Genomic DNA, 25,230 nt, shown 5'->3' on the forward strand with positions numbered 1-25,230 from the left:
GGGGCCGGCGCAGGCCGCGGCGGGAGGAGCGGCGGCGGCAGCATGGCAGCCTCCTGCGGGGCCGGCAGGCCGGCGGAGGGGCGGGGAGGTGAGTGCGCTGCGGGGAGGCGCGGGGGGACCCCTCGGTCCCCTCCTCCCGGGGGAAAGCGGGGGACACGCGTGGAGCGGGCGGGAGAGCCGTCAGGGCCCGGCCCGTCGGAGCGGGATGGCGGGGGGGGAGCCCCGGGCTGCCCCGTCCCCGCTTCCTGGTGAGGGGTAAGTCCCTCTGGTCCTGCCGGTGCCGTGCCTCCCCTCGGCCCAGCCCCGCGATGGGCACATGGAGCTGAGGGGACCAGGAGAGGTGTCAGCAGCGCGTTGTGCTGGAGCGGGGCTCGGTGCCGCCGGGGAGGGGGACATCAGTCAGGCTGGTGGTCCGGGTGGCTCTGTGGCTTCTCACTTCGATCCGTATCTCAGCACAAAGAGAAAGAAAAGCAGGTGGTGTTCGGTGAGGAGCAGAAGTGGACTGTCGGGGTGACAGCCGGGCAGAAGTCGGGCACCATAAGGAGCACGAAGAGCAAAATCTCCATCCTTGTTGAGAGGCCTGTGTGTCTGTGCCCTTCTAGAAGCGGGTCTGCTAGACATCACCTTGGGTAAACCATGAGAAATCCTCAGGCCAAACTGGTCCTTGTTCAAGAAACCCAGGTGTTGTGAGGCAGGAGCAAGAGCTTCGGTTACATCTTCTGGTCCTGGGGGAAGAAACAAATGGAAAAAAGAGGGTAAACTCTAGTGATAAGAGTGCAGCCCTGCAGGCCTTGGCGGGCACAGGCTGTCTCTAGGATGAGTACGTCTGGTTTTAAAAAAAATGTCTCCAACAAATCATTACTCTAAACTGGTAACTGGAAATTTTAGGGGATGATTCCGTTTGATCCAAACAAAAATCTCGAGTTTAATGTTTTCACATTTAAGAGAGGAAAGTGGCACACATTTTTTTCACTTCAGGTTGTTTTTTAGCTTCTACTGTCAAGTTATGTTGAATTTTTAAGTTGCCAATAATGTGAAGGACACAACAGAAGTACAAGTCATGTGCAAGCAGACAGTTTCAAACCTAGAGTTAGAACGCATTTATTCTGTGTTTATCCTTCTAGTTGTCAAACTTTGGCAGGGAGTGATCTTTTGGTAGCGTGATCTTTTAAGTGACTTTTGTGTTGTTTCTCCAGTACGTACTCTGCTTCTGTTCATAAAAGTGTTTTATGCTGGTAGTTAAAGCAGTACTCTTACTTTATTTATGTGTTGTGGGGTGTTGGTGTGAGCCTCTCCTACATGAAAAGCCAGACCTTTCTAGAGCCCTTCCACGCTGCTGGAATTGCACCCAGAGGCAAAGCTGTGGTGTTTGAACTGCTGAAAAGGACATGCCCTGTTGTCTGTGCAAGTTTTCTGTGTGAAACTGTCTATAAAGTCTGTGGGGTACTAAAGACGAGGAGGTTAGCCTGAGGTTTTTCCAGGTAACTCTTGTAAAAACTTTGGCACCAATAGAAGAAAAAAAAAGTTTATTCCATTGGAATTCAGAGGCCTGTTTTGTTTTTCTATTAGTGAGCTCAAACACTCATTGAAAGGATTAGTGAACTTTCAGTGTCTTTGCTCCCAAACTTGCTTTGCATCCCCTAGCAGATCCTTCGGCGTTTCTAGGTGACGAAATGTGTGAAAGTCCCTATTGAAAATCAAAACAATAGGTGCCAACCTAAATTAACCTCCACCCCAGCCCATAGACTTCCACGTACATCCAAGTTATCCATGACTAGATAAGAGAGGGATGCCAATGTGCTGGCTGGGAGTCATGAAATTCTGCCACAGCCTTGTAACTGCTGTCCATCATGTTAACCATGACTGACTTCGGCGTGTTTGCATTGGGCTCAGAGCTTGTCTTCCTTCTTCACTTGAACAAAGACAAACCTACCCAACAGATAAAATAGCCATTTCAAAACTACTCATTTAAAGTCCAGTCGTTTAGGGTAAACAGATCTTATACTATTAATCACATTGTCTGTGGGCAAAGAAATAGCTCACCCTAATATTTATCATGTTCCCTGTCTCTGAGCAAAATCCTTATTCTTTTAGAGGTTTCATTTCTACAAACCTTCTTTTAGAGGTTTCATTTCTACATTCTTCTAGCAATGTCTTGTGTTTGCATGTGCACCTGAGAAGGCATGTCACTTTGAAGACGGTATATAGGAAAATTAAGTAACATATTTTTTCCTGTCTTGCTGTTTCCTGTTTACGGGAAAGCCTGGTCTTATATATTCTAATCCAGGACTGTGTTGCTTTCTAGTTAGTTCCCTCCAGCAGCCTTCACCAAGTGGCTTGTAATAAACACGTCACCATCCACAGTACAGTTTGTTCAGTCGGGATTAATTATGCTACATATCAACATTTCTTACAGCATCTGTCAATAGATTTTAAAGTGAGGTTTCTTCTGGAAGTGTGTCTTTCATAGCTTCATCGGCAGGCTGACAGTTACAGTTTCCTTCCCGGGGTCTTAATGCGCTCAAATGCTTTTTAATACCATGCTGCTGGAGTGCACCACGCCACAGCACAGCATGTTATTCTTATTCCTTCCACATCTATCTCTCATGTCCTATTTTTAAGGGAATTCAGTTTACTGTGGAAAACTAAAGTTTGACTGGTCTTGCGCAAGTCTGCCTTTCCTCATTGCTGCCTAGAGGATACTTTAGTGAAAGTTGTTATGCTCCTGATACTGTCAGCGCCACTTCTTCAGCTCAGCTCCCTCAACAGTTCCCTCTGTTAAGGATGCTACGAGAGCTGCTCAACCCAGTGGACTCTGGGATTCAGGGGTCCCTCTTTCCTGGTCACCAAAAGCCATCCCCATGTGCTCTCAGATCTGAGAGGTTTCTCCATCCAGGGGGATGGATGCAGCTGTTGCTGGGTCTGGCCAGTAGCAAGGCTCACCTTGAGTACTGTGTTCAGTTCTGGGCCCCTCACTACAAGAAGGACATTGAAGCACTGGAGCGTGTCCAGAGGAGAGCCACCAAGCTGGTGAGGGGTCTAGAGAACAAGTCATATGAGGAAAGGCTGAGGGAACTGGGCATGTTTAGTTTGGAGAAGAGGAGGCTGAGGGGAGACCTCATTGCCCTCTACAGCTACCTGAAAGGAGGGTGGAGAGAGGTGAGTGTTGGCCTCTTCTCCCAAGTGAATAATGACAGGACCAGAGGAAATGGTCTGAAGTTGCGGCAGGAGAGGTTTAGATTAGATATTAGGAAGAATTACTTTACTGAGAGGGTGGTCAGGCACTGGAACAGCCTGCCCAGGGAGGTGGTGGAGTCACCATCCCTGGAGGTATTTAAGAAACGTGTTGACATGGCACACTTCAGGGCATGCTCTAGTGCCCGAGATTGTTGGGTTTGGTTTTTTGTGTGTGTGTGTATGGTTGGACTCGATGATTTCAAAGTTCCCTTCCACCGTGAAGATTCTGTGAAGGCTGAACGTGCACCTGCGAGAGGCCTGCACGAACACAAAATGGAAATGGGTGGCCTCACAGGCACCCAGAAAGCAATGCCTTTTTCACACCCTCATAAACATTGACAGCACTCACATAAACAAGAGCAGGGATAACCCAGTGTTGGTCCTCCCTTCTGGTTGATCAGGATTGATATTCACTAAGGAAAACACAATTCCTCCTTGGATTCACAAGCACCCCCGTGTTTGCAGGCCGCCTGAGTATCAGCGTGGGCTCTCAGTCTGTTTAATATCTGTTTCTGGACCTTGGGCCCCTTGCCCAGACACTGGTTCAGACACCAAGTCTTTCCATGTGAGCATCTCCGGCTCACTGACTACTCCACCTTGATAATTGCTGCCTGATGCGTAACCAAATGTGGTATTTCTGGTGCTTACCTGGGCCATCTTGGCCTCACATGGTATCACAAATACAGATACCTCAGCCCTGTTGGCCTTGCAAGATTGCACTCCCCCAAAACTCCCAGGTCCATCCCCCCAAGTTTTTGTGCGATCTGGCCACCTTTCAGATAACCCCCTCTGAACTACCTGAGAGCCAGCCCTCCCTCACCATGTTCTCAGCAACTTTTACCAGCTCCTCACTCTGTTATTTATGTTCAGCCATTTCTTCTATCCTGCCCAGTAGTTTCTCACGTTAGCTAAACATCAGGCTAGGGCCCAGTCCTCAGCCTGTCTATCTTAGCACCCCTTCTGTCCTGTTTTTGGTGTCAGCTGCCAGGAGTTGGGCTTGCTGTCTCATCATTGCACCCTTGGGGTGTCCCCTCTGCTGCTCCCGTCTCTGCCATCACAAGGTTTTGGTGGGCATTTTAGCTTCCCCTTAATTTTCTTCATAAACTTTTTCGTGCTTCTCCCCATCTGCTTATGTATCAGCAAAAAAAGGGCTTGATCCAGCTTGTCTCTTCACTTCTGCACAGTCACTGGTTCAGACCTTATGTCTTTCCAGGTACAGGTCTCCTACTCACCAGCTACTCCAGTTTGAACCCTGCTAGCAAATGACACACACAGTTCATACAGGGTTAAATTCACTAGGAAAACATAGACACACCAGTTCCTGGACCTGGACTTTTTGACCAGCAGCTGCTGGCTCTTAGGCCTTTTAGCAGTACCACATATAGGATAGCGGGTGAATTACACAAAAGAAGTATTAAAGGAAAGGATTTACTAAGAAGAAAGTATAGACCTTGGTCTATCCATCACCCCAGCAAGGTGATGGAGTATGCATTGCCCCAAGCGTACAGCTGCCACTTCCTCTCAGTTCGTTCATAAGAGTTCCTCAAACATTAGCCTAATGGGCTCACCCAGCCCACCCATATCTGCCACTTCTGTTTGATGGTTTTAGAGGTTGGTATCTTCTTTGGTACCCTTCTTAAAGCCCCAGCCAGTTCTAAATGTTCACACGCATCCACCATACCATAGACTTTGGAGATGGGAAGAAGAGATTCCTTCTACCTGTAGGCATTATAAGCTTCATAGAATTATAGAATGGTTTAGGTTGGAATGGACCTTAAAGATCATCAAGTTCCAACCCCCTGCCATGGGCAGGGACACCTCCCACTAGACCAGGTTGCTCAAAGCCCCATCCAGCCTGGCCTTGAACACTTCCAGGGATGGGGCATTCACAGCTTCTCTGGGCAACCTGTTCCAGTGTCTCACCACCCTCACAGTAAGGAATTTCTTCCTGATATCTGATCTAAATCTACACCCTTCCAGTTTGAAGCCATTACCCCTTGTCCTACCACTACATGCCCTTGTAAAAAGTCCCTCTCCAGCTTTCAAGGATTCATAAAGGATCTTGGTTTGACAGAGGTTAATCATTGTGAACCAAATGACTAGCAATTACACCTGGAGGATAAGTTCACTAATTAATTCAGTAAGTGCAACACAATTTATTTTAATATGACTACAAGAATGAATCTCCTAAAACAGTGTTATTTAAGAATGCTTTAAGAACATTTATTGTGATTTTTAATTAAAAATGCAATCTCGTAGTCATTTTGAGTGGTTACCTGATAAGCATGGGGATCTTATGGAGGGCTGGAAATTACTAAGTTATAAATAACCTTTTATGTGCTTCTGTGTTTGAAGAGTAAAGAGGCAAAATCCTTTCATGTAATGTTACAGTAAGATTTTAGTGGTTTTAGCCTTCCACAGCACATTTCTTAAAAAAAAAACTGATGATGAGAGAATATACAAGTGAAACTAAGTATTTCATTATATGGGTAGCAATGGATTAATAAAATAAGTAATGGACTGTATTGCTTGGTAATACAGATCTGAACTGCTTGAGATCCTGCCATAATTTTGCAAGTGATTGTGTTACAAACGTGCACTGTATTTTATCTGAAGACAAAGGGGTGTCCCCCACGCCTCAGCATGAATATGTAGCTGCTGCTGACACAAGACACAGGATACGTTCTGTTCTGCAAAAATACCCAGTAAGGACTTGTTGTTTGGTTTTCTCTGAATTCAGAAAACTTTTACAGTTTAAAAAGAGAAGATGGATGGCCTTTATCTCTGTTAGATATAATTCAACTGTCTACCCGTGGACATAGGGCTGCATTTAATCCGTGGAACCGTCTACCCGTGGACATAGGGCTGCATTTAATTCCAGTAGTCTAAGCCAATTCTTGCCTGCTCAGTGGCAGGTAAAGGCTTTGATACACGAACAAACTACCAAGTATCAGCTGCTCTATAGACTAATTGGAGCTCTTTGAGAAGTAAGCTGCTTCAGGCTACCTGGTGGGCACGTGCCTGCAGACCACAGCACAGGTTAAACACGATAACTTGTTTGCCTGTTAAAGCCTTTAAGTTGTTTGAAATCTCTGCTCAGGCCTTCTGTTACCTGCAGCGAAGCAACAGTGAGTGGTGGTTCATCAGTCTGCTGATTGAGACAATTTAAAGGATTTCATCAGTATTAGCAAAAGGCTTTCTCATTGCCTGAACAAGTAATAGATGTGGACATGCTTTATTTAGATGTAGAGGTGTGGACCAGGGAGTTAGTGTAAGTTTTTTGAATACTCTAAGTGTGACACACATGCCAGGATAGTTTGTTATGCTTCTTGAGACACCCTCTTCACTGTTTTGTTTTTAATGGGGAACACTGTTTTTCTGGAAGAGCACGAAACCTGTAAAGTCCTTGTAGCCAGTGATATCTTCCATAAGGTGTGCCTGTCATATAAACAGGCAATAATAATAGAGTTGTCTGTTTAAGACTTTGGCCAACTTTCTTGATGAAGGGATACAGGGCTTCTGGGATATGGTTGTGGTAAGAGCGGGCAATAGGAAAGGAAGAAAAGGACTTAAATACTATGAAATTACAAGTATTAAGTATTTTAACTTCAGTATGGGTGAAATTCTTGTCTGTCCAAACAGCCTTCATAACCTTTCCCAGCTCTGTGTGCTTCCTTCCACCGTGTCCTGCCTTGCAGCCCCTGCTAGAACTCTGCATCTTCGAGTGAACATCTGCATCCTAAAATCTGCATTGCTCCCAGAGTCTCTGGGGCTTCTGCTTCATATTCTCATCCACAAACTCCCAGCAGGCTGAAGCCAGGAAAAAAGCCTGAAAGCATTTGAATGGCTTTCTGTGGACCTTTTAAAATAGCTTTAAATGTTACATCAGAAAAGCCCCACACAATGTGGGAAAGACCATGGCATTGAAGAACTGGGAGGGAAAAAATGGTGTTAGTTTTGTGCAGGTCTGTGTTTGTGAAGAGTTGGGCACAACATCCTGACTGGTGTTTCACTGAAGTCAAGGGAACGTATATGTGGAAGTGCAGGTTCTTTACAGAATTGTTGTCATGAGTCATCAGTAATTAATTACAGTCACTTGAGAGGAAACACTAGTGTCCGGTGACCTGATAATTGTTAAATTAAATAATGTATTGGTCAGGACCATTAAAACCACATAACCAGACTGAAACAGTGCTGCTTAGCTTGCAATATAATGTGCAAATTTTTGAAAGATGCCAAACTGCTAAACAGTAGGGTTAGGTAATTTAGGGGCGTGCAAGCAGTTTTCCTCAGTAAGAATATGCCAGATACTACATACGAGTACAAATGTAATGCAATACAGTTTCATGTTAGAGAGCTTCTCTGCCCCAATTGGTAGCGCAGTAGGTTTATGCCCTGTAGTATAAGCAATAACACTTTTTTGCTGTACAAATGCAGAGTGCTCAAACTACTGTGCACAGAAATAGTACCCGCATTTGATACTTTTGATTATGGTGTGGAGCCAGGAGTGCTCAACTTGAGTCTCTATTGATTTTTCAAAACAGGCTACATGTTATGGCACTCAAATTGTAATAATGAAATAAATGAAAAGGGCATTGTGTTTTTCTTGAGTTTGTTCTCTGATTATAAAGGATTTTAGCTCATCGGTGTACAGCAGTAACTGTCAACTTTTAATGTTTTGGCACAATAGGGAATGGTATAGTTGCAGGTCTGATATCTGATCGTTGATATCAAGGCCTGGTTTCCTAGCAGGGAATTCCGTGTTCACTGCTTGTTTGCCACTCTATCCCAATATTTTGCTATAGTAGACCAGTAAATGAGAAATTGCAGTAGATGTTTTGTCAGTGGCTTCAGTGATCCAAAACTCTCAGATACCTGTCTATTCTTAGTAATATATTTCAACTGGGTTTCTTGAAGTTTCCTTTCGATTTCTTTTCCTCATGTTTTCACTGGACCATCCAAATGGTCTTTTTTCCACTTTTGTGTATTTTTCTCTGGTTTTTATGACTGACAGACAGTGACCAGGGTGAAATGGCCCAGCTGCTTCTGTTTGATCCTTGCTCATTGAGATGTCAGCCTCCCATTTGTCATCGGTGGCTTCGTCCCTGAGGAGTAGCTACTTCTGCTTCTTGCCCTGTGTAGCAGTAGCAGGGTAAAAGCCTTCTCTATATCCCTCTGGTATAGAAGCTTTATAACTGGATATGCCATCTGTTTCAGCCTCACAAGCTGGTATGGTGTGGCTCCATGTCTACATGAACAAATAATAAGGCACAGTAGATAAATGGTGCCGCTGTCCCTGCAACTATATTACATGGTTTGGCATTTTTGCTTTTGATTAGTCAGTCTTCCCACACCTCAACAGCCTCAACGTGCAGGTGTTTCAAAGCTGTCTGAAGCAGTGCCCCTTGGTTTAGACCCAGATTTCTCTGCTGGGGGTTGGGATGCTTTTTGTACATGTCTGAACTCCAGATGAATCCGGCTCATGCGCACCAAAACTGCTCTCTAAACCCAGCCGATGTGCGCAGCAGCTGGAGGATGATCAGGGACCACAGGGCTCCCGTGGGGGTCAGAGCTGTGCCCACGTGCAGGAAGGGCTGGTGGGCAGCGCAGGGAAGCACAGGGCAGCGTCCTGCCATTCTGGACCACTTGCCAAACTTCATAGCACGTGGCCCAGGTCAGCCCTGGCAGTGCCGCAGCAGGAATGAAGAAGGCTCACAATTTGAAAACGGGAGGGGTTGTGACACAAATGCGTGCGGTAATAAGTGATACTGCTGTCACCGGAGCATTTTGCTAGCATTTGTCTTGTCCAGTGTGCCAGCACTGAATTCTATTATGACTCAGTAATGCATGAATAAATGAGATAGAGCTTTTTCTGTGAAGGCTGGTATGTAACAGAAAACATCCTGCTTGAGGTTTTAATTTGATTTTGTCTTATGTGGGATGAAAACATGCAGCCTGTGTTATTACTGTACTAATTTAATGTTCAGGAGTCTGCATGTATTTATACAGTTAGCAAAATGGTGCCTGAAAAACATAAACAACTTGTATCGCTCATTCTAATATTCTAATTCTGTTTCTTAAGGAAATTAACTTCAATTATTTTACCATCCATGTCCATGAGCTACATTAGCTGTATCAGTTAGTAATTGTATATCATACTTAAGAAGTCAAGATCTGTGTCTTATGTTCAATGAATGTGTGAAGGACAAGAGAAATAAGCCCAGTATCACAAAAATATTTATTTCAAACGCTGGTACAAAGTCAGAATAAGCTCACAGTAACTTGATATAGCCTGCTGTGAGATCTCCCTTTCATCTGGAAGACATTGGTATTTGAGCTCTGACTTGAAAATACTTTCCCCTGAAATTAGTTTTCAAAAACTTATTTATAAAGAGTATAAATAGTGGATTATTTGAAATACAGTCAAAGCTTTGTTTTCCTGAGCTAAGATATCAATTAGGCTGAACTATGTTGATCCACATCACTGCACGCTATAATGAACTTTCCTTTTCAGCCATTGTTTTTTCCAGTTTGAAGACCAATTTATGGAGTTTTGATTCTAAAAGTAGAAACAACTTACTTTGCTACTCTCCATCTGGAAAAGCTCCAGTTCACTGAGAGAGCAGCAACAGCCCACAGAACTTCTAACACCACAGGGCCTCTTTCTCGTACTGATTCTTCATTAAGTACAAAATTTTGTTACACAATCCAGCCTTGAAGGCTTTCTGAGTATCAGGAAGCTCAGTCAGAACACCTCAGAGAGATTTCAACCTGTTCTGTTGGTATGAAACCCGCATACGTCAGGATTCCAGAAATAGGACTTTTCAGGATGCACTTTGAGGTTAGTTCTCATTTATGAGAGTCTGAAAAAAACCAAAGTGACATTTCAGATGAAAATTTCACACTGTTATTAGTTGGTTTTCTCAAATAGTTGCCTTTTTCAAGGAATGTCTACCAGTGTTAAAGAGTTATAAATCCTGTGATGCAAGTATTTTAGTTAGGAGCATGGTAAAAATTCGTCAATGACATGGGGGCATCTCATAGGAATGGCTAAAGCAGGTTTTAGGTTTGTTAAGGAAAATTGCACAGGCTTTTCTTTGGGTACAGAATGTAAAACAATCACTTAAAAAGACAACTAGGCAATCCTTTTAACATCAAGAGGATAAACGTGCTTGGGAATTGAATCCTGGTAGAGGAAAAGGACAGTTGAGGGAATTGAATCCTGGTAGAGGAAAAGGACAGGTGACAAGAGAAAAGATAAGGAGAATCCTTGTAATGAAGAATTATTGATCTCTACTAAATAATGTTAACAAGAAGTAGACAGTAAACTAATTAACACATTTTATGTAGCAATGCTGGCATAAAAGATACTAGGCTTAGTACAGTAGTTGTTAAAAGCACTGCAAAGATAAATAGTAGCAATGAATAAGTAGTTCTATCCTTATTATATTGTATTATTTTATAGTATTACTATCCTTATCCTAAACACACTCTTGAGACTTCTTCTTTGTGGAGGAGCTGAAGTTACAATCACAGTAAATGGAAACTAAGTCGTGCCTATTTCCAGCTCGCTAATGTTTGCAGGGGAGTCAGCAGAAGAGTGGCGGTGGTTACACAGACGAGTTCTAAATTCACATACACATCTTTACTTGCGACACCTTGTGATGTTTATTTTTAAAAGTTTTAAAATGACAGTATTGATCAGCTTGGCACATAATTCTACAGTTGTGTTTTTTTTCTTAAAGGAAGTAGTTTTCATGTGAAAATAGCAGAAATTTAGTCTTTATACCTCAACTTTAAAACAGCATTGTTTATGTTTTATTATGATGCCTTTGATAAGCCTTTGTATTAAATAGCAAGTTAAACAGAAAAAAAGCTACTGATTTTTATTAATTAGATTTGGGTGATAAGTACAAATGAAGAACCTGAATGATGACTTTTCTTCTTCCATTTCAAATTCTTGTGTTGGATATTTTCTTCCTCTTCTTTGTAACTTAACATTCTGAGTTTCTGAGTTCGTAATTACCTTGTTAATCTTTCCAGATAATAGGGTAAGGTTTAATCATTGCTTCTTAATCCCTGATTTTAGTGCATAACATGGATCTCAGTTCTCCATGTCTACCTTGTCATGTGATTGATCACACTAAACAAGAAAAGGCCAGTATTGTTTACTTCAAAAATACCTTTTTTGTTGAAGTGTCCTATTATTCTGGAGATCAGTATAATAATGCATACAAGGTGAAGTGATTAATAAATATCCGTTTTTAAAATTAAACATTTAAGTACAGAGAAAATGTCAGGGAAGACCACTGAGCGTGGAGTACTGCTTCAGAGTCATCTTGATTTGCTTTATTGCTTTACTGTTAAAAAAAAACAAAAACAACTGTAGACTGATGTAGTTCTTTATAGATGTTCTTTAAGACTGAGGGAAGCAATAGGGGTAAATCCTAAGGCACCTCCAAAGGAGTAGGTAAGAATTTATTGACTGTCAAAAATGGATGGGAGTGAATGTGTTAGGACTTGGGAGATATTTTGAAGACGTGGCTAAAATCAAAGAAATACCTGCTGTAACTAAAGTCCAACCTACAACCTTCACTGTTTAATGATACAGCAAAGCAGAAGTTCTGCTATTAATCATCACATGGGTTGCCATTTGTGGGAATTACTGTTACTGTGCATTTTTTAATTCCAACTTTTGGACAGAGAAGATGGTAGAGAAAAGGGTAAACATACATTTATTTAGTAATTAAGGTAAGATATGTTTTCCTAGTTTGGCTAAGAGTAGGAATTGGCTTTGTATTTTGTGTATAATCCAGATGCTCCTGCAATGCTATACCATTTTGCCCTTTAGGTGTCCTGTAAACAAAAATGGTTCTAGTTTTGCGTAACAACAGTTGTGAGAAATCAGAATAGCTATAACGGGTGTAATAAATTATTGAGAATTTCATTCTGAAGTAGAAAAATATTGTTTCATGTTTCTGACCAAGATATCAAACCCTGCCTTTAGCCACGCTAATGTAAGTCCATGCCATTTACCCAGGAATAAGGTAATTATGTGGCTCTGAGCTTGCACAGAACCTGTCTGTTAAATATTTATAAATTGCATATTAACATCAGCACTTAAATATTGTTATGAATACTTATTAGGGTCACTTTCATTAGTGTGTGTGTGTGTGTGTGCATGTGTGTCCTGTTCAGTGTGTGAACAGTGGGATTTCTCTGCTCTTTATTTTTATGATGTAGAGGTTTGCCTGGGCTCAGGCAGAAAGATGGCGAGCAGTGGCATATACCTGCTGGTGAACTGGGCAATAATATACTCTATTATTTAAACATGATCTTATTGGCAAGCACACTGCTTTTTTTTATTATTATTAGAATTCCAACACTTCACATTTTTATTAATCACTTTCCCACTCCCTCTATTCACTTGTATTCTGATGCCTGTGCTCTGGTACCCATAGCAACACTTGTTAATGCTAATGAAACTGCAACATCCTAAGCTCCCCGACAGAGCAGCCCTGTTAAATATGGCTATTAAGCACAGTTGTATTTCTGTTAGTTCCAGCTCCCAGCAGACACCTGCTCTATAGAAACTCTGTCCTGAGATATTAGGATTTGGTAACTCACAGCTTTTCTTAAAACTGTCATTTGACTGGAGTAAAATTCTCATATTCCCAGACAGTGGATGTTGCAGAATATGTACGGTTTCTGTAAAACTGACAAGGCTTAGCTGTAGGATTAAGTATTCTTTTGAAGTGCTCATTTGCATTCAATGAAAAACCAGGCAGGGTTGAGACTGACTGATCTTGGGGGAAGCTACAGGATATGTTGTCTCCTGGAACACATGGACATTTTAACTAAATATCCTTCATAGTGTGTTAACAAGCAGAAGTAACACCTAAATAATTCCTCGTGAACTCAGGCTCAATGATAATTCAACTTAATAGAAGTACTTCAGTGCTTTAATATGCAAAGCTAGGAAATTATGTACACCGATTCTTCTTTCACTAAGAAACATATTTGCATGTAGTGTTGGTGAAGATGATGACAGGGTGTTTTATTTCCATTATTCCGAGTTTTGTTTTTGAATACTGTTTATTTGGCGAGTCATTAGTCAGCCATGTTTCATACTCTAGAAAACAAAGGAAAAATCCTGTAATCAGTATAAAATCTCTTCCAAGAATATGGCCACAAATTAGGGAATACTGCTGTGCCAACAAATAGATGCTGCAGTGCCAAGGCTGCAAAACAGGGAAGCTGTCATGTGTGTATTTCAAGTGTCAAGCCCGTGCTTCTCAATACTCTTTTTCATTGTGGCTCAAAAAAACTTGAATCCTAGACAAAGCTTTAAAACTACTCATTTCCCGAAGAGTTTTAAATGCAGCACTGGTTTGTGCAGAATTACCTATAGGAATATAGCTTAGTTCCCTGATGAACCGTATCTGGGGGTTTGGTCATTTTGATAACTAAATGTTTTTGCCATGTAATCAGCGTGAGCATGGGGGAGGGTGCTCAGCCTTTCTGTTTTCCAGTCGGCATCTGTTATGCTGTTAGTGAGGAATGCCAGGTTTGCAAGGTGTCTTTTGTTTTCCCGTCAGTCTTTCTCCCCTTTGTTCTGTACATGTCTAAAAACCTCAGTCTTTTACTCATTGTTTAGACTCCTTTATTTGCTTGTATATCTTTGTTGCGTTCATTTTTGGTTTAGGATCATTTCAAGTTCTTGTGCTAATCTCCTCATAATATTAACCAGCTGTATTAATGAGATAATAAACCAGAATTGTTGGTAATGAATTGATTCATTCAACTACTGGATTTAATTAGAAAAACACTTAACATTCCAACAGATGTTCTTATTTTGTTTCATTATCCTTGTGTTACCAACAGTGGGCTTATAAATATATACTCTGCGTGTCTATATTTACATAATACACTCTTCAACCTAAAGCCTTGTTGTTGTGCCGTAAAATGCAGAAAATGACATGAAGCCTGTAAATATGTCTTAAGCCAATTTGTATGAATTCCTCTTTCATCATTTCGTTTCTCAGGCTACGTGCAGTCTTGAATTTTCAGGGTATTCTTCATCTGATAATAAAATGCTTAATCTTTTTTAAATGAGTTAAATTTCTTTTCAAGGGGTTAAAAGCCCTTGTCTTTGGACTTACATTATCCTCTTTTCTTACGGCCTCATGACTCTCATTCCTTTTTATCTGGTGGCAGAGCTTCAAAAAGAAGGATATGAGTGCCCCTCTCCTTAGCATTCCCTGCAGACTAATTTAGGGAGTTCCTTCCTGAGCTTGCTGGTTGCCTGCTGGAGGGCTCTGCCTCTCCCTGAGCTCTGGCACTTGGGTCACGGCTGCAGGTTGCTCCTCAGGGCTGAGCCCACTTGAGTTAGGAGTTGTAATAGTGAATAACAGTGAAGTTATTTCATTCATCTGAACCCCAGTCCCTCCACTTTACAGCTAGAGAATGTAATTTATGCAGCAGTGTTCAATTTGTCCCTAGGTCTAGTCAGAGCATATAGTTCTGATGTGGAACCAAGAAGAATTGAGCACAACAGCTCTTACTGCATATGGAACCGTAGAATGGTTTAGGTTGGAAGGGACCTTAAAGATAACCTGGTTCCAACTACCCTGCTATAGGCAGGGACAACTCCCACTAGACCAGGTTGCTCAAGACCCCATCCAGCCTGGCCTTGAACACTTCCAGTGATGAGCATCCACAACTTCCCTGGGCATCCTGTTCCAGTGTCTCAAAACCCTCATAGTGAATTTCCTTTTTTTCCTAATACCTAGTCTAAATCTTCCCTCTTCCAGTTTGTAGCCATTACTCCTTGTCCTATCACTACATATCCTTGGTAATGTAGTGCATTACATATGCCTACGCTGATAGCAGTAGGTTTTGTGAACTGAAACCAGTGCTGGATGTCCTTGTTAGGAAGCACAGTGAGAAAGTGGTTTCTTTTCCTTTTCTGTGTAAGGCTTTCAAAGGAGCCTTGCACACTTTATAAGGCATGCTTATGGTAAAATTACAAGAAACAGCTGAGGCTGTTAAGCTGAGAAGAAAGGAGGAAACCGAGATGAGAAGAGGAAGGTCCTGTTTCATCTTGCTACTTCTCGCCATGCACTTCTTAGTTTGCTCTTGCACTTGGTGGACTCTTCTGTGAGCTGTTTCAACGTTATTGACCAAAAAGAAAGAAGTGAGTAGTTCTGTCTGGTTAAAGAGTTGAATCGACTCATCAAAGGACTTGCAAGCCTAGGAGCCAACACAAACAGAAGGCAACAGTAGATTGTCAGAAGTGATTGGGTAAGGTGGAGAAAGAGAGGATAACAAGACATCACTTCTTGGTGGCAGCAAGCTGTTACACTGGCTAAAGCATCACGGAGAACTTTGCCTTTCACAACTCATCTTCAAATGCCAAATCTTTCCTTCCTCTTCTTTCTGATACATCTATTGTATTTGCCATAAAATTACACAGCGTATTGCTTTGTGATAATTGCATGTGTGATTGTGCAGGTAGAGTACATTGCATGTACTGCCGTAGTCTGTATTATAACTGTGTGGGTGTAACGTTTACTTAATGTGCAAACATTAAGTTTTGAGTTGAGAACAATTGTATTTGAAACTAAAAATATTCCAGTAAGGAAAATTAATCCGTTTTGAGCCTGTTGCTTCATTAACTGTGATTAACTAGTCTATATTATAACAACACTTAAAATAAAATAAAGCCATATAATTTCCATAACAGGCAGCTTTTTTTTCATTTTTTTTTATCACTGTTGTAATGGTATGTTGAGTTCCTGTGCAGGGATCAGGATTCCATAGAACTAGGTATCCTATGGGTGCTTATAACAAAAAAATAGTGCTTATTCTATTTTTGGAAGCAATTTGTGTAATCCAAATGATTTTCTATACCATCTCATTGTCAAATGTCTTCATAGTATTAATTTTGTTTTCCCCTGAAGAACCGAGTATACTTCTTAGTCTTTTTTTTTTTTTTTTTTTAAATATATTCCTCTAGTCTCTTCTTTCTAGTAATCTACATGTTTTAGCTCTGAATTAAAGGTTGAACAACATGGTGTCAACTGTCAATTCTGTGAATGAGAAAGGGATTTTCTTAGCTCCTGAGGTCAGTGGGCTTTCTGTGAAGCCTTTGAGATGTCCGTTTGCATAACAGTCATGCTGTTTTTCCATTAGGCAGAGGAGGAAAACTCAGTGGTGACAGGATGATTTGGCAGAAACTTAATGGATGGATTTTATAGGGCTCTGTTCTCATAGGGAGCTAGGCCCTGTGCTGTTCACCACAGACACAAATAGGAAGGGAGTTAGGTGATAAATTTTGCTGTTAGTATACATTTTTTCCCGAGTGGTAAGCAGGAGGGCCAGCTGAAGGATTGCAGAAGAACCTCATGGTATTTGAGTGAACTGGACAAAAAAAGTGCTATTCAGTGTGAACAGATGCAGAGTAACACACAGGGGAGTGAGCACAAAGAATATGTCCATGGTCTTGTACATTAACACCTGATTCACAACTTCTCTGAGGCTTAGAAATCACTGAAGATAATTCGGTGGTGAATTCAATGATCCTGAAAGCAAGCAAAATGCTAGGAATGAAAATGAAATAGAGAAGAGACTGAGGAAAAACTGTGCTGATTTAGAAATCCTTTTTCTTCCACTCTTGGGCATTTTCAAGGCACCCCTCACCCCAGCATATGAACAAGGGTAGAGTAGAACAAGCCATCAGCTGAACAAGGTCAACAAGGAATGAAGGACCATCAGAACTCAAAAGGTTGATGCAGGTTTTTGTAGGTGTTGACAAACCAATGATTTCAAACAGTGCGGTGGAGAGAAAAAAAAAAAGCCATAAAGTGCTGTTAAACTGAGGTACTCATGTGATTTAAACTCTCCACCCTCAGATTTCTGGAAGACTATGCTATTTGTGTGATTACTGTTTGTTTGTCCTATTTTCACACACTTCCCTAGCTAATTGCTTCTTGCCACTGTCAGCCAGGACACTTGCACAGGACGGATGTTTATTCTGACCCTGTGAAGTCATTCTTGTGGACTTTTAAGAGAAGATTATGGAGATTTTAAGATAAAAGCTTGCTGCCTTTCCGTCATTTTCAAGTGTCTCTGCATGTGGGAGTCCTGGTGGAGTCCGGGAACTTAATCTGTGTGTTTTTATTTCCCTGTTAGCCTTTAGCTGTGCTTTAGCTAACAGCTTTTCTCCAGTACCTGTGGCCACTCTACTCCAAATATAGAATCAAAATTAGCTGCTTTTGCAGAGATTTCAATAATATGCTTAGCTTTATTTATACTACTTTGAAGTTTGTGTTACGTGTTAGTCCATTAAGTGCTATGCTAAAGGCTGTGCATCTTTGTTCAGGTCTGTGCATTTATTCTCTCGTCCAGTGTTTCTTTGTAGCAGATAAGTACAAAGATATTTTTATGGATTCTTTTTTTCCCTCACCTCCTCCTTTAAGTGCCTTTGAAATAAATTGCATAAGCTTCTGCGGTTGCCATGCTGGTCCACTAGTCTATATTTAAGTTATTCTCTTTTAGTATTAGCTACTCTCTTTGGGCAGCAAAAACGTCTTCACCCAGGTTTATTCCTTTCAGCAACTTGCCACTACAATTGAAGATTAACAGCTCTGTTCTTCAAGCCCAAACAATTGCTGTTCCCCAGTACTCATTCCCTATTACTGTATTGGCTTCTTGTCAATGTTGAGTAGCAGTTCCTGCCATGGACACCTATCCTTTGAAAGTTGGTTCGTGGAGGCAGATAGGCGCTTGTTTATTTGGACTTCTGAATGTTTAAATAGGTCACACCAGGAGACCTAAACCAAAAATGAAGAAAGAGCAGTGTAGCTGCTTACTGGGCACAGCTGAACTGGCTGACAGAGTATCTTCTTCGTTCTTTTGGCATCAGTGAGAGTCAGCAATGGCAAAGGAAATTAAGTTGCTCTACTTTTCTCTGTAGACATGTTTTAATGATTCTTCAGGCCACAAGCTAATACTGGGTGTAAGAATGCACAAACTTAGAATTTTGCAGGTAACATTGGTTTTGCTTGGGAGAGCTGACCCTTTCATGAGGATTGATCTAACATTTAGTGTAGCAGCTGCTTTCCCTAAAGTTGGAAAAAGTGGAACAATTTCTACAATGCCAGTGTAAAAAAGAAATGTCTGGGGGAAGGGAATGTGCTGAAGTGCGGGTAGAACTATAAGAGGAAAAATGTTGTATTGTCAGCAGCCGTTGTATTGCTCTAGGTAATGCCATGCTCTGTGTGCTGCCATCTCTCCATGCTGTTCAGTTTTATTGGATAAACTGAATTCAGTGTAACCTGACCATCAGTCTTCAGCCAAGAACTGCCTTTCTGGGAAGTTTTATTTTTCAGATGCCATAAGTAAAGCCTGAACAGTCGTGTGGGGTAGATATGTTATTCCAGGAGCAGCGTGGAACCGACAAAGCCATTTTTCCTATGGTTTTATACCTGTTCCCACCTGTGGCTCACAGTACATCCCCTGCAGCACCCACACTGGGCAGCCGTCAGCACAGTCCTGTGGCTGATCTGGAGCACTTACACGTCCACACTGGCCAGCCAGCCGCTGCTGAACAGCGTGTGCGATGGATGGCGGAGTCCCAGTCCCCTCACTGTGTCTCTTCCTTTATCTGTACCTGAAATATGTCACAGAACTTTTAGGAACTTCCCAGGTCCATCTCTGAAACTGCAACCCTCCTTTGGTTATTTCAAAGTCTTGGTGAAGATGGGGGAGAGCACTGCTTCATTAGCTTATTTTCCTAGAGAAAAAAGCTAAATGGCTATGATTTTTTATTTTATTTTATTTGTTTATTATGTTATTTTTCAAATATTCCATGTGGACAAGTTATCAAATTATCAGATTTGGTAAGTTTACCAATATGTAATACATATATGTGAATTTTCGTGGGTGAAAACTGTCATATATTGGTTCTTCTGTCTGATAAATATTATTATTAAACTTCCCTTAGTCTTACACATTTTAAAATGCCTGTGTGATGAAATAATAGGTTTGGGAGAAGGCCTTTTTCTTAATTCTATAGATATCTTCAGAAACCAAAATGCAGGAGGTTCTGTCTGAACATCAGGAAACACCTTTTTCACTGTGAGGGTAACACAGCACTGGCAGAGGTTGCCCAGAGAGGCTGTGGAGTCTCCATCCTTGGAGATACTCAAGAGCCATCTGGACATGGTCCTTGGCAGCTAGCTCTAGGTGGCTCTGCTTGAGCAGGGGGGTTGGACCAGATGAGCCCCAGAAGTGCCTTCCAACCTCAGCCACTTTGTGATTCTGTGAAATTTCATTTGTTTACAGAGGTGGTCATGTCACTGCAGGAATCCAGAGGCATGGAGTTTATTCTTCTGCACAAGTTAATTTCATGTCACATGAATCAAGGACACCCATGATGTTTTCCTTCCAGTTTTCATCCTCAGTGTGCAGGAACTATTGGGGAGCTTTTTCTGTTTGCTTTTGCTCTCCTTTTGCTGTCCAAAATTGATGTAGCACCTGTGCTGTCATTTGAGCAACCTGTGCCTGGCTGGTGCCGTATAGCACCAACACGGGCCATTGACCTTTCTTCATGGGGCAGGGCTGGCTCCTCCTCAACATCTGTGCAGTTAGGAACTGTTTCAGTGGGCATACGCTTCCACGTGGAAATAATCCGTATCAAGAATAGACTTATCTTTTGTCACAGAACAATAAGCAAGATGCTAATGGGAAAAAAGAAAAGGCAAGGGAAATGAATACAGACCTTGAAGAGTCAATCAGAAAATGGTAAAAGTATTGTGCAATGAATAAAGTATAATTACATACAAAACAATTTGTGCTCTAGGGTCTAAAGCCTTCTTGATATTATGAGCAATGTGGCAAAGAGAGTATCTTCATTCATATCAACAGGTAGACTGGAAGTTAGCTGGGAATTTCAGTTGGAGCAGATGTTGGAGAACTGTCCTGTGCTGGCTTCCTACTGTCCTTCTTAGAAATAATGCAGTCAACTCGCTTCCAAGCACCTCGTTACTAGACTGATCCATGCAACAAAGAGGGGATACAACAAAATAGGTTTTACATGTACTGCCTAAAAGTACTCCAAGTGATGTAGATTTATTCACTTCATCAAAATTAATTATTCTTTTTATTTATTTTAGATACAGAGTGTATTTTGGAGCCTCTGTCTCTGCCAGAAAGTCCAGGTGGTGGTGCTGCTGTAGAAAGTTCTCCTGATGTACCCTGTATTTTCTGCAAAGAATGCTATCTCTTAGCAGAGCAAAACCAGCTCCTGAAGCACATGATTATTGAGCACAAGCTCGTCATAGCAGACGTGAGACTAGTTGCAGATTTTAGAAGGTAAGGGTTATATTGTTTGAAATGAGCGTGTGTGTGTGCTGATGTTATGGAAAGCTTCAGAAAACTAGAGTTCGTCTTTTTAAAAAGCTTTAAAAAGCAGTGGGGTGCTGTGGGAGGATTTTTATTACTTTTGTGATGAGCTTTTTGTTGCTGGGTTGTAGGGTTGTTTTCCCATTCCTCTCCTACTTCCCAGCCTCCAGATGTTCCTGGAATCAGGGGACTTGATATTAGAATACAGGGTAATTCCTGTTTTAGACACTTAGACCTCTCCTATGGACTTCTCAGGTCCTGTCACTAATCAACAAGTTGCATAAAAACTAGAAAGCTGTTTATTTTATAAAGCACATTCTAGGTAATCAGCTCTTCCAATTTTGGGTTTTACTCGTATAGGACAAGACTATTTCTGCCACCGTACGATGTCCTAAAGCTGTGTATTGTAGACAGAAGCTGCTCAGTTACAGGATCTCTCACATTCTGGGATGAAATTAATTTGCCCTATTTTAAGGATGCCAGGATTTCCCCACAGAAATCACATTTAATCCTTAACTATACTTTACAGTACTGTGATCTACATACAACTGTGACTCCTACAGCTGTGTCATTGATCATCTCAGCAGGGTCACGTTTGGCTTTCTCTCTCTCAGCTTCCTCCAGTAGCTGGCGTGGCCCCAGCTGGCTTGTAACTTCAGAGACGAGGCGCTTGCTTGGCATTTTGCTTTCACACACAGCAACGTATGGGCCAGGCAGTAGGTTAGACCATACCTGCCAGTTTGTAGATAGTTCTGTTGCAGTGTACAAATGTTAGCTGGGTAGTTCCTCAACTCCAAACACGTTTTCTGGTAGGTATTCTGTGTTTAGTCACTCAGCCAAAGCCAATAACTTGTGTCTATCAAGTTGCAAAAAAAAATAAAATATTAAGATGAAATATAGGAAGAGAAGTGTAAGCCATATAAATCCTTATTCAGATGTATGAGCTTAGTGTTGCTTAAAATGGAAAACTGGTACTTGTTTTTGTTTGGGTTTATGCTGAAAGCAAGAATGCAATGTTCTTTGGAGATAATGCTGGTTTCTTCAGATAAATAAAGGGATCGGAGCTGCTCAGTCATGGACTGCCAGTTTAAGTATGCTTTGGGAGATTATTCTGTGTTAATAAAAATATATTTTAAAATCACCTTTTCAATAAAATGCCCATTTAGATTCTTTTTGCTGCTAATGCATTTGGAAGGTAGCCAAATCTTAGTGAAAGTGGCCCAAGGATGTGAAATGATAGAGTTGTTACTCTGAAGTGTGCCTTCTCTTATTTGCTGTACTGAATATCAGTAAAATAGTCTAATACTATGCACACAAAAAAGGAAATATAATCTGAGGTGTTAAGCTGAAGCGTGGAAAATACAGGAAAACAGCTATGAAAGCCTAGGGGTTTTTTTTATACTTAGCAATGAGTTACAACCAGTCTTAGGGATACATTTCTTGAAAGAACTATAAGACGTGGAGAATCCAGAGAAGAGCAATGCTAATGGAAGATGCTGGGTTGTTGTTTTGGTGTGGTTTTTTTTTTTATTTGGAAGAATAAAGATAAGCTGGCATTAGGGCAGAAAGAAGAGATAAAGGGAATAAGCTTCTGCTGCATGACTGGACACGATCACTCATGGACACTGATCACTCTCTCTCCCTGGAACTATGACAAGGCATTGACTTTATTTGTTCGTTGATTATTTAGGTTAAGTCTTAGGATATGAAATCCCTGCCTGAACAGAAGGTTCATGGCACAGACGGTTATGGTTAGGTGAGTTTGTCTGAACAGTGTTCGTTTATTTCAGTGCAGGGAACAGACTAAATGACATCTTGAAATCCCTTCATTTGCACATTTATGTCCTAAAAGCTGGAGGATGACTTATTCTGGAACACTTGCTGTTTTATGTAGCAGCAAGACTGTTTCATTGTGCATTATGAACAGTGGAGTAGGCAGGGGGACAACAAAGTGCTTACCTCTCACTTACTGACATCTAATGATGCCTCTGAATGAGCTTCAGCCACGCGTGCTGGCTTCACTACGCTTAGCTCTCTGCTGTACCGGAGCTTAATCCTCTCCCTGTCAGAGTTAGCAGAAACAAATACGTGCTGATTCCTTGGCTGCTGCAGTCTTAGTCCTTATATAGTAAGACAGATGGTTAAGAGGTCATGCGAACCACCGTTGGATGTGATAGCTGTGGTGAGTAAACTTTTAGATTGCACAAGTATTAAAAGCTGCAACTATTTTGAAATGTCCTCATAATAATGACATCTGATTTTTTTATGATTCTTTTCCTAATTTGATGGCATGTCAATAGAAGCCTTTACCTTAGTGACTGTCACATGATATATATCATCCATATGAGTCATAAGTATAAATATAAGCATGCACTTGAGTACTTTCAGATTTTTTTTATATAGTAAGATTCTGAATAATTAGCACAAGGACTGCTTGGTTCCCTTCATCATATAATTGAAGGTGATGATTTCTTCTCGGTTAGACAGTAACTTCTAGTTCAGTGGGAACCTAATCACAGTTGGGGTCTGTTAATGCTGCTATAATACAATGATAGTACAAGAATGTTTTTAAACAACTGTAGTTGATGAGTTAAACTTTCAAGATATGTTTAGGGTTTTCCTTATTGTGTCTGCTATCCCACCCCCAGCTGTTTGGGGACTTTATTTTTCTGTCTTTATAGTTATAGTCTACCAAGCTGCAGCTTTCACTGTAACTCCACAGGACACCTGCCAAAACCTCACTTCTGACAAGTTGGTGTTTTTACCTAGTTTCAGATTCCTGCCTACATCTTACAGAACACAGAGCACAATATTTTGGGAATTTGACAGTACTCTGTAGTATACCTTTTCAGTAAAGATGCATCCGAGTGGCACTTCCGTCTGAAGATGCGACTAGGTCACAGTATTTATGTAAAGCTAAGTGCAAATCTGTCTTACTGAGTTCTTCACTTTGACAGGATAGTTAAACCCAGTTTTAATGAAGCTGAATGCATTTAATGACTTGGAAAACTAGATTAAAGGAAGAAAAAACTGAGACAGGAATTTAAAAAAAAACTAAAGTGCTCAAGATTTTAGAGGATGGAAGAAGCAAGAACTGATCAATTGTTTATTAAACTTTTTTTGATTTTTCCTTTTCCACTAATCCTCTCCCCCTTATTTTTAAAGATACATCTTGTACTGGAAGAAGAGGTTTGCAGAGCAGCCCATCACAGACTTTTGTAGTGTGATAAGAACAAATTCGGAAGCTCCGCTAGGTAAGTGTGCTGCTCACTTACTCTCTCATGGCCAAATCATGTGGTAATTTCTGGCAGATACTGCTGCTTTGATCAGTCAAATGTGAAGTAATCCGACACTAGGTCAGAAAACCACAGGGGTAATGTTTAACTCTTAACCACATATTTAAACTAGCCTTTTCCAAGGATTGCAACACGTGCTCCAGCACTGTCCTGAGTGAGGATGAGCTCAATAAGTGCTTAAATGCGCTGCCGAGCTGAGGCCTGTTGCAAATCAAGTCCGAGAAGCACCCACTGCATAAACAATTGGTGACAGTCCTTCCAGAAGTGTGGAGAAGCCTTCCCAGTGAGCTGTCTTTCCCCACTTCACCCTGTCCACCACCCCCACGGATGCCTCTAACTCCACAGGCCCACAATCGCCCTTCCTTTCCCTGCCACGGTGCCTACTGCCCCAAGAGTATTAGGAGACAATATCTTCATGGTGAGGGTACAAAGGCTGCCATTTTCTGGGCTCCAACAGAAGACCAAAGACCACACTTCACAGTTCTGCTGCGTTGGCACAGTGGGGCATTCCATCCTAAGGACAGTGATGACTGTGCGAAGGAAGTGTTTTTCTCAGAAGGAGCTGATGCATTTCTTTGGCTTCCCTTTTTCTAACAGAAGGATGTAGTTTACCTGAAAGGAGATATGAGAACATTAGGGCTTTCCTGTATCTTTAGTTCTCCATAGACACCCTACAAGAGAGGAAGAAATGCATGCAGCCAGTGTCAGAGGTGGGTGGAAGGTGAAAACTGAGTACAAAATGGATGAAAATACATTGTTTTAATTATTCAAACTAATTTTAAGAAAGATAGTCCTAGAAAACATGAAAATCACTCCAAGGACCATAACTACATTTCTCTTATGTATGTATGGTTTTGCTTCTGAAATTTTAACACTTACCATTCAGTTTTGAACTTGCAAATCAAGCACCTAAATGCCAGAGCTTGCCAGAATTATAAGCCCTTTGGTAATTTTAATGGCTCGATCCTTCAGGTATGATAGCTCAGAAATGAGGGATGTTGTCTTACTTCACATAGGCTTCTATATGAAAAGATGGGAAAGGCTGAAATCTAGCAAGTTTGAAATTGTAAAAGACTATTAAGTCTATGGTCGTTCAGTTCACCAGCCACATAACACTTTGATTAATAAATTACTTACTCACAAATGCAAAATATTTTTGTAAGTTTCTTACATGCTGAGTAATTTTAAGGTAATTAATTTGAATAATATTTGTTTTATTATTAAATTGGATATGAACATAAATAGTAAAAAGGGTAGTAAACAAAATGTGGGGAAAACATGTAAGTAGAAT

General features: G+C 41.2%; 1 protein-coding gene across 2 annotated transcripts in view; it reads left to right on the forward strand.

Moving 5' to 3' along the window:
- The first annotated feature begins 28 nt into the window (after positions 1-28).
- ZNF277 (zinc finger protein 277) overlaps positions 29-25,230 on the forward strand; it is a 62,563-nt gene continuing 37,361 nt past the window's right edge. For both annotated transcript variants that reach the window (XR_001414318.1, XM_014964334.1), the window contains exons 1-3: positions 29-88; positions 20,415-20,613; positions 23,809-23,897. Coding sequence is in view for 1 of the 2 variants with exons in the window: in XM_014964334.1 (XP_014819820.1) it covers positions 43-88; positions 20,415-20,613; positions 23,809-23,897 (334 nt within the window). In the remaining variant the exon portion in view is untranslated. The remainder of the gene's footprint in view (positions 89-20,414; positions 20,614-23,808; positions 23,898-25,230) is intronic.

This window comes from Calidris pugnax, unplaced genomic scaffold, assembly GCF_001431845.1.
Source record: "Calidris pugnax isolate Ruff unplaced genomic scaffold, ASM143184v1 scaffold44, whole genome shotgun sequence".
Lineage (NCBI taxonomy): Eukaryota > Metazoa > Chordata > Aves > Charadriiformes > Scolopacidae > Calidris > Calidris pugnax.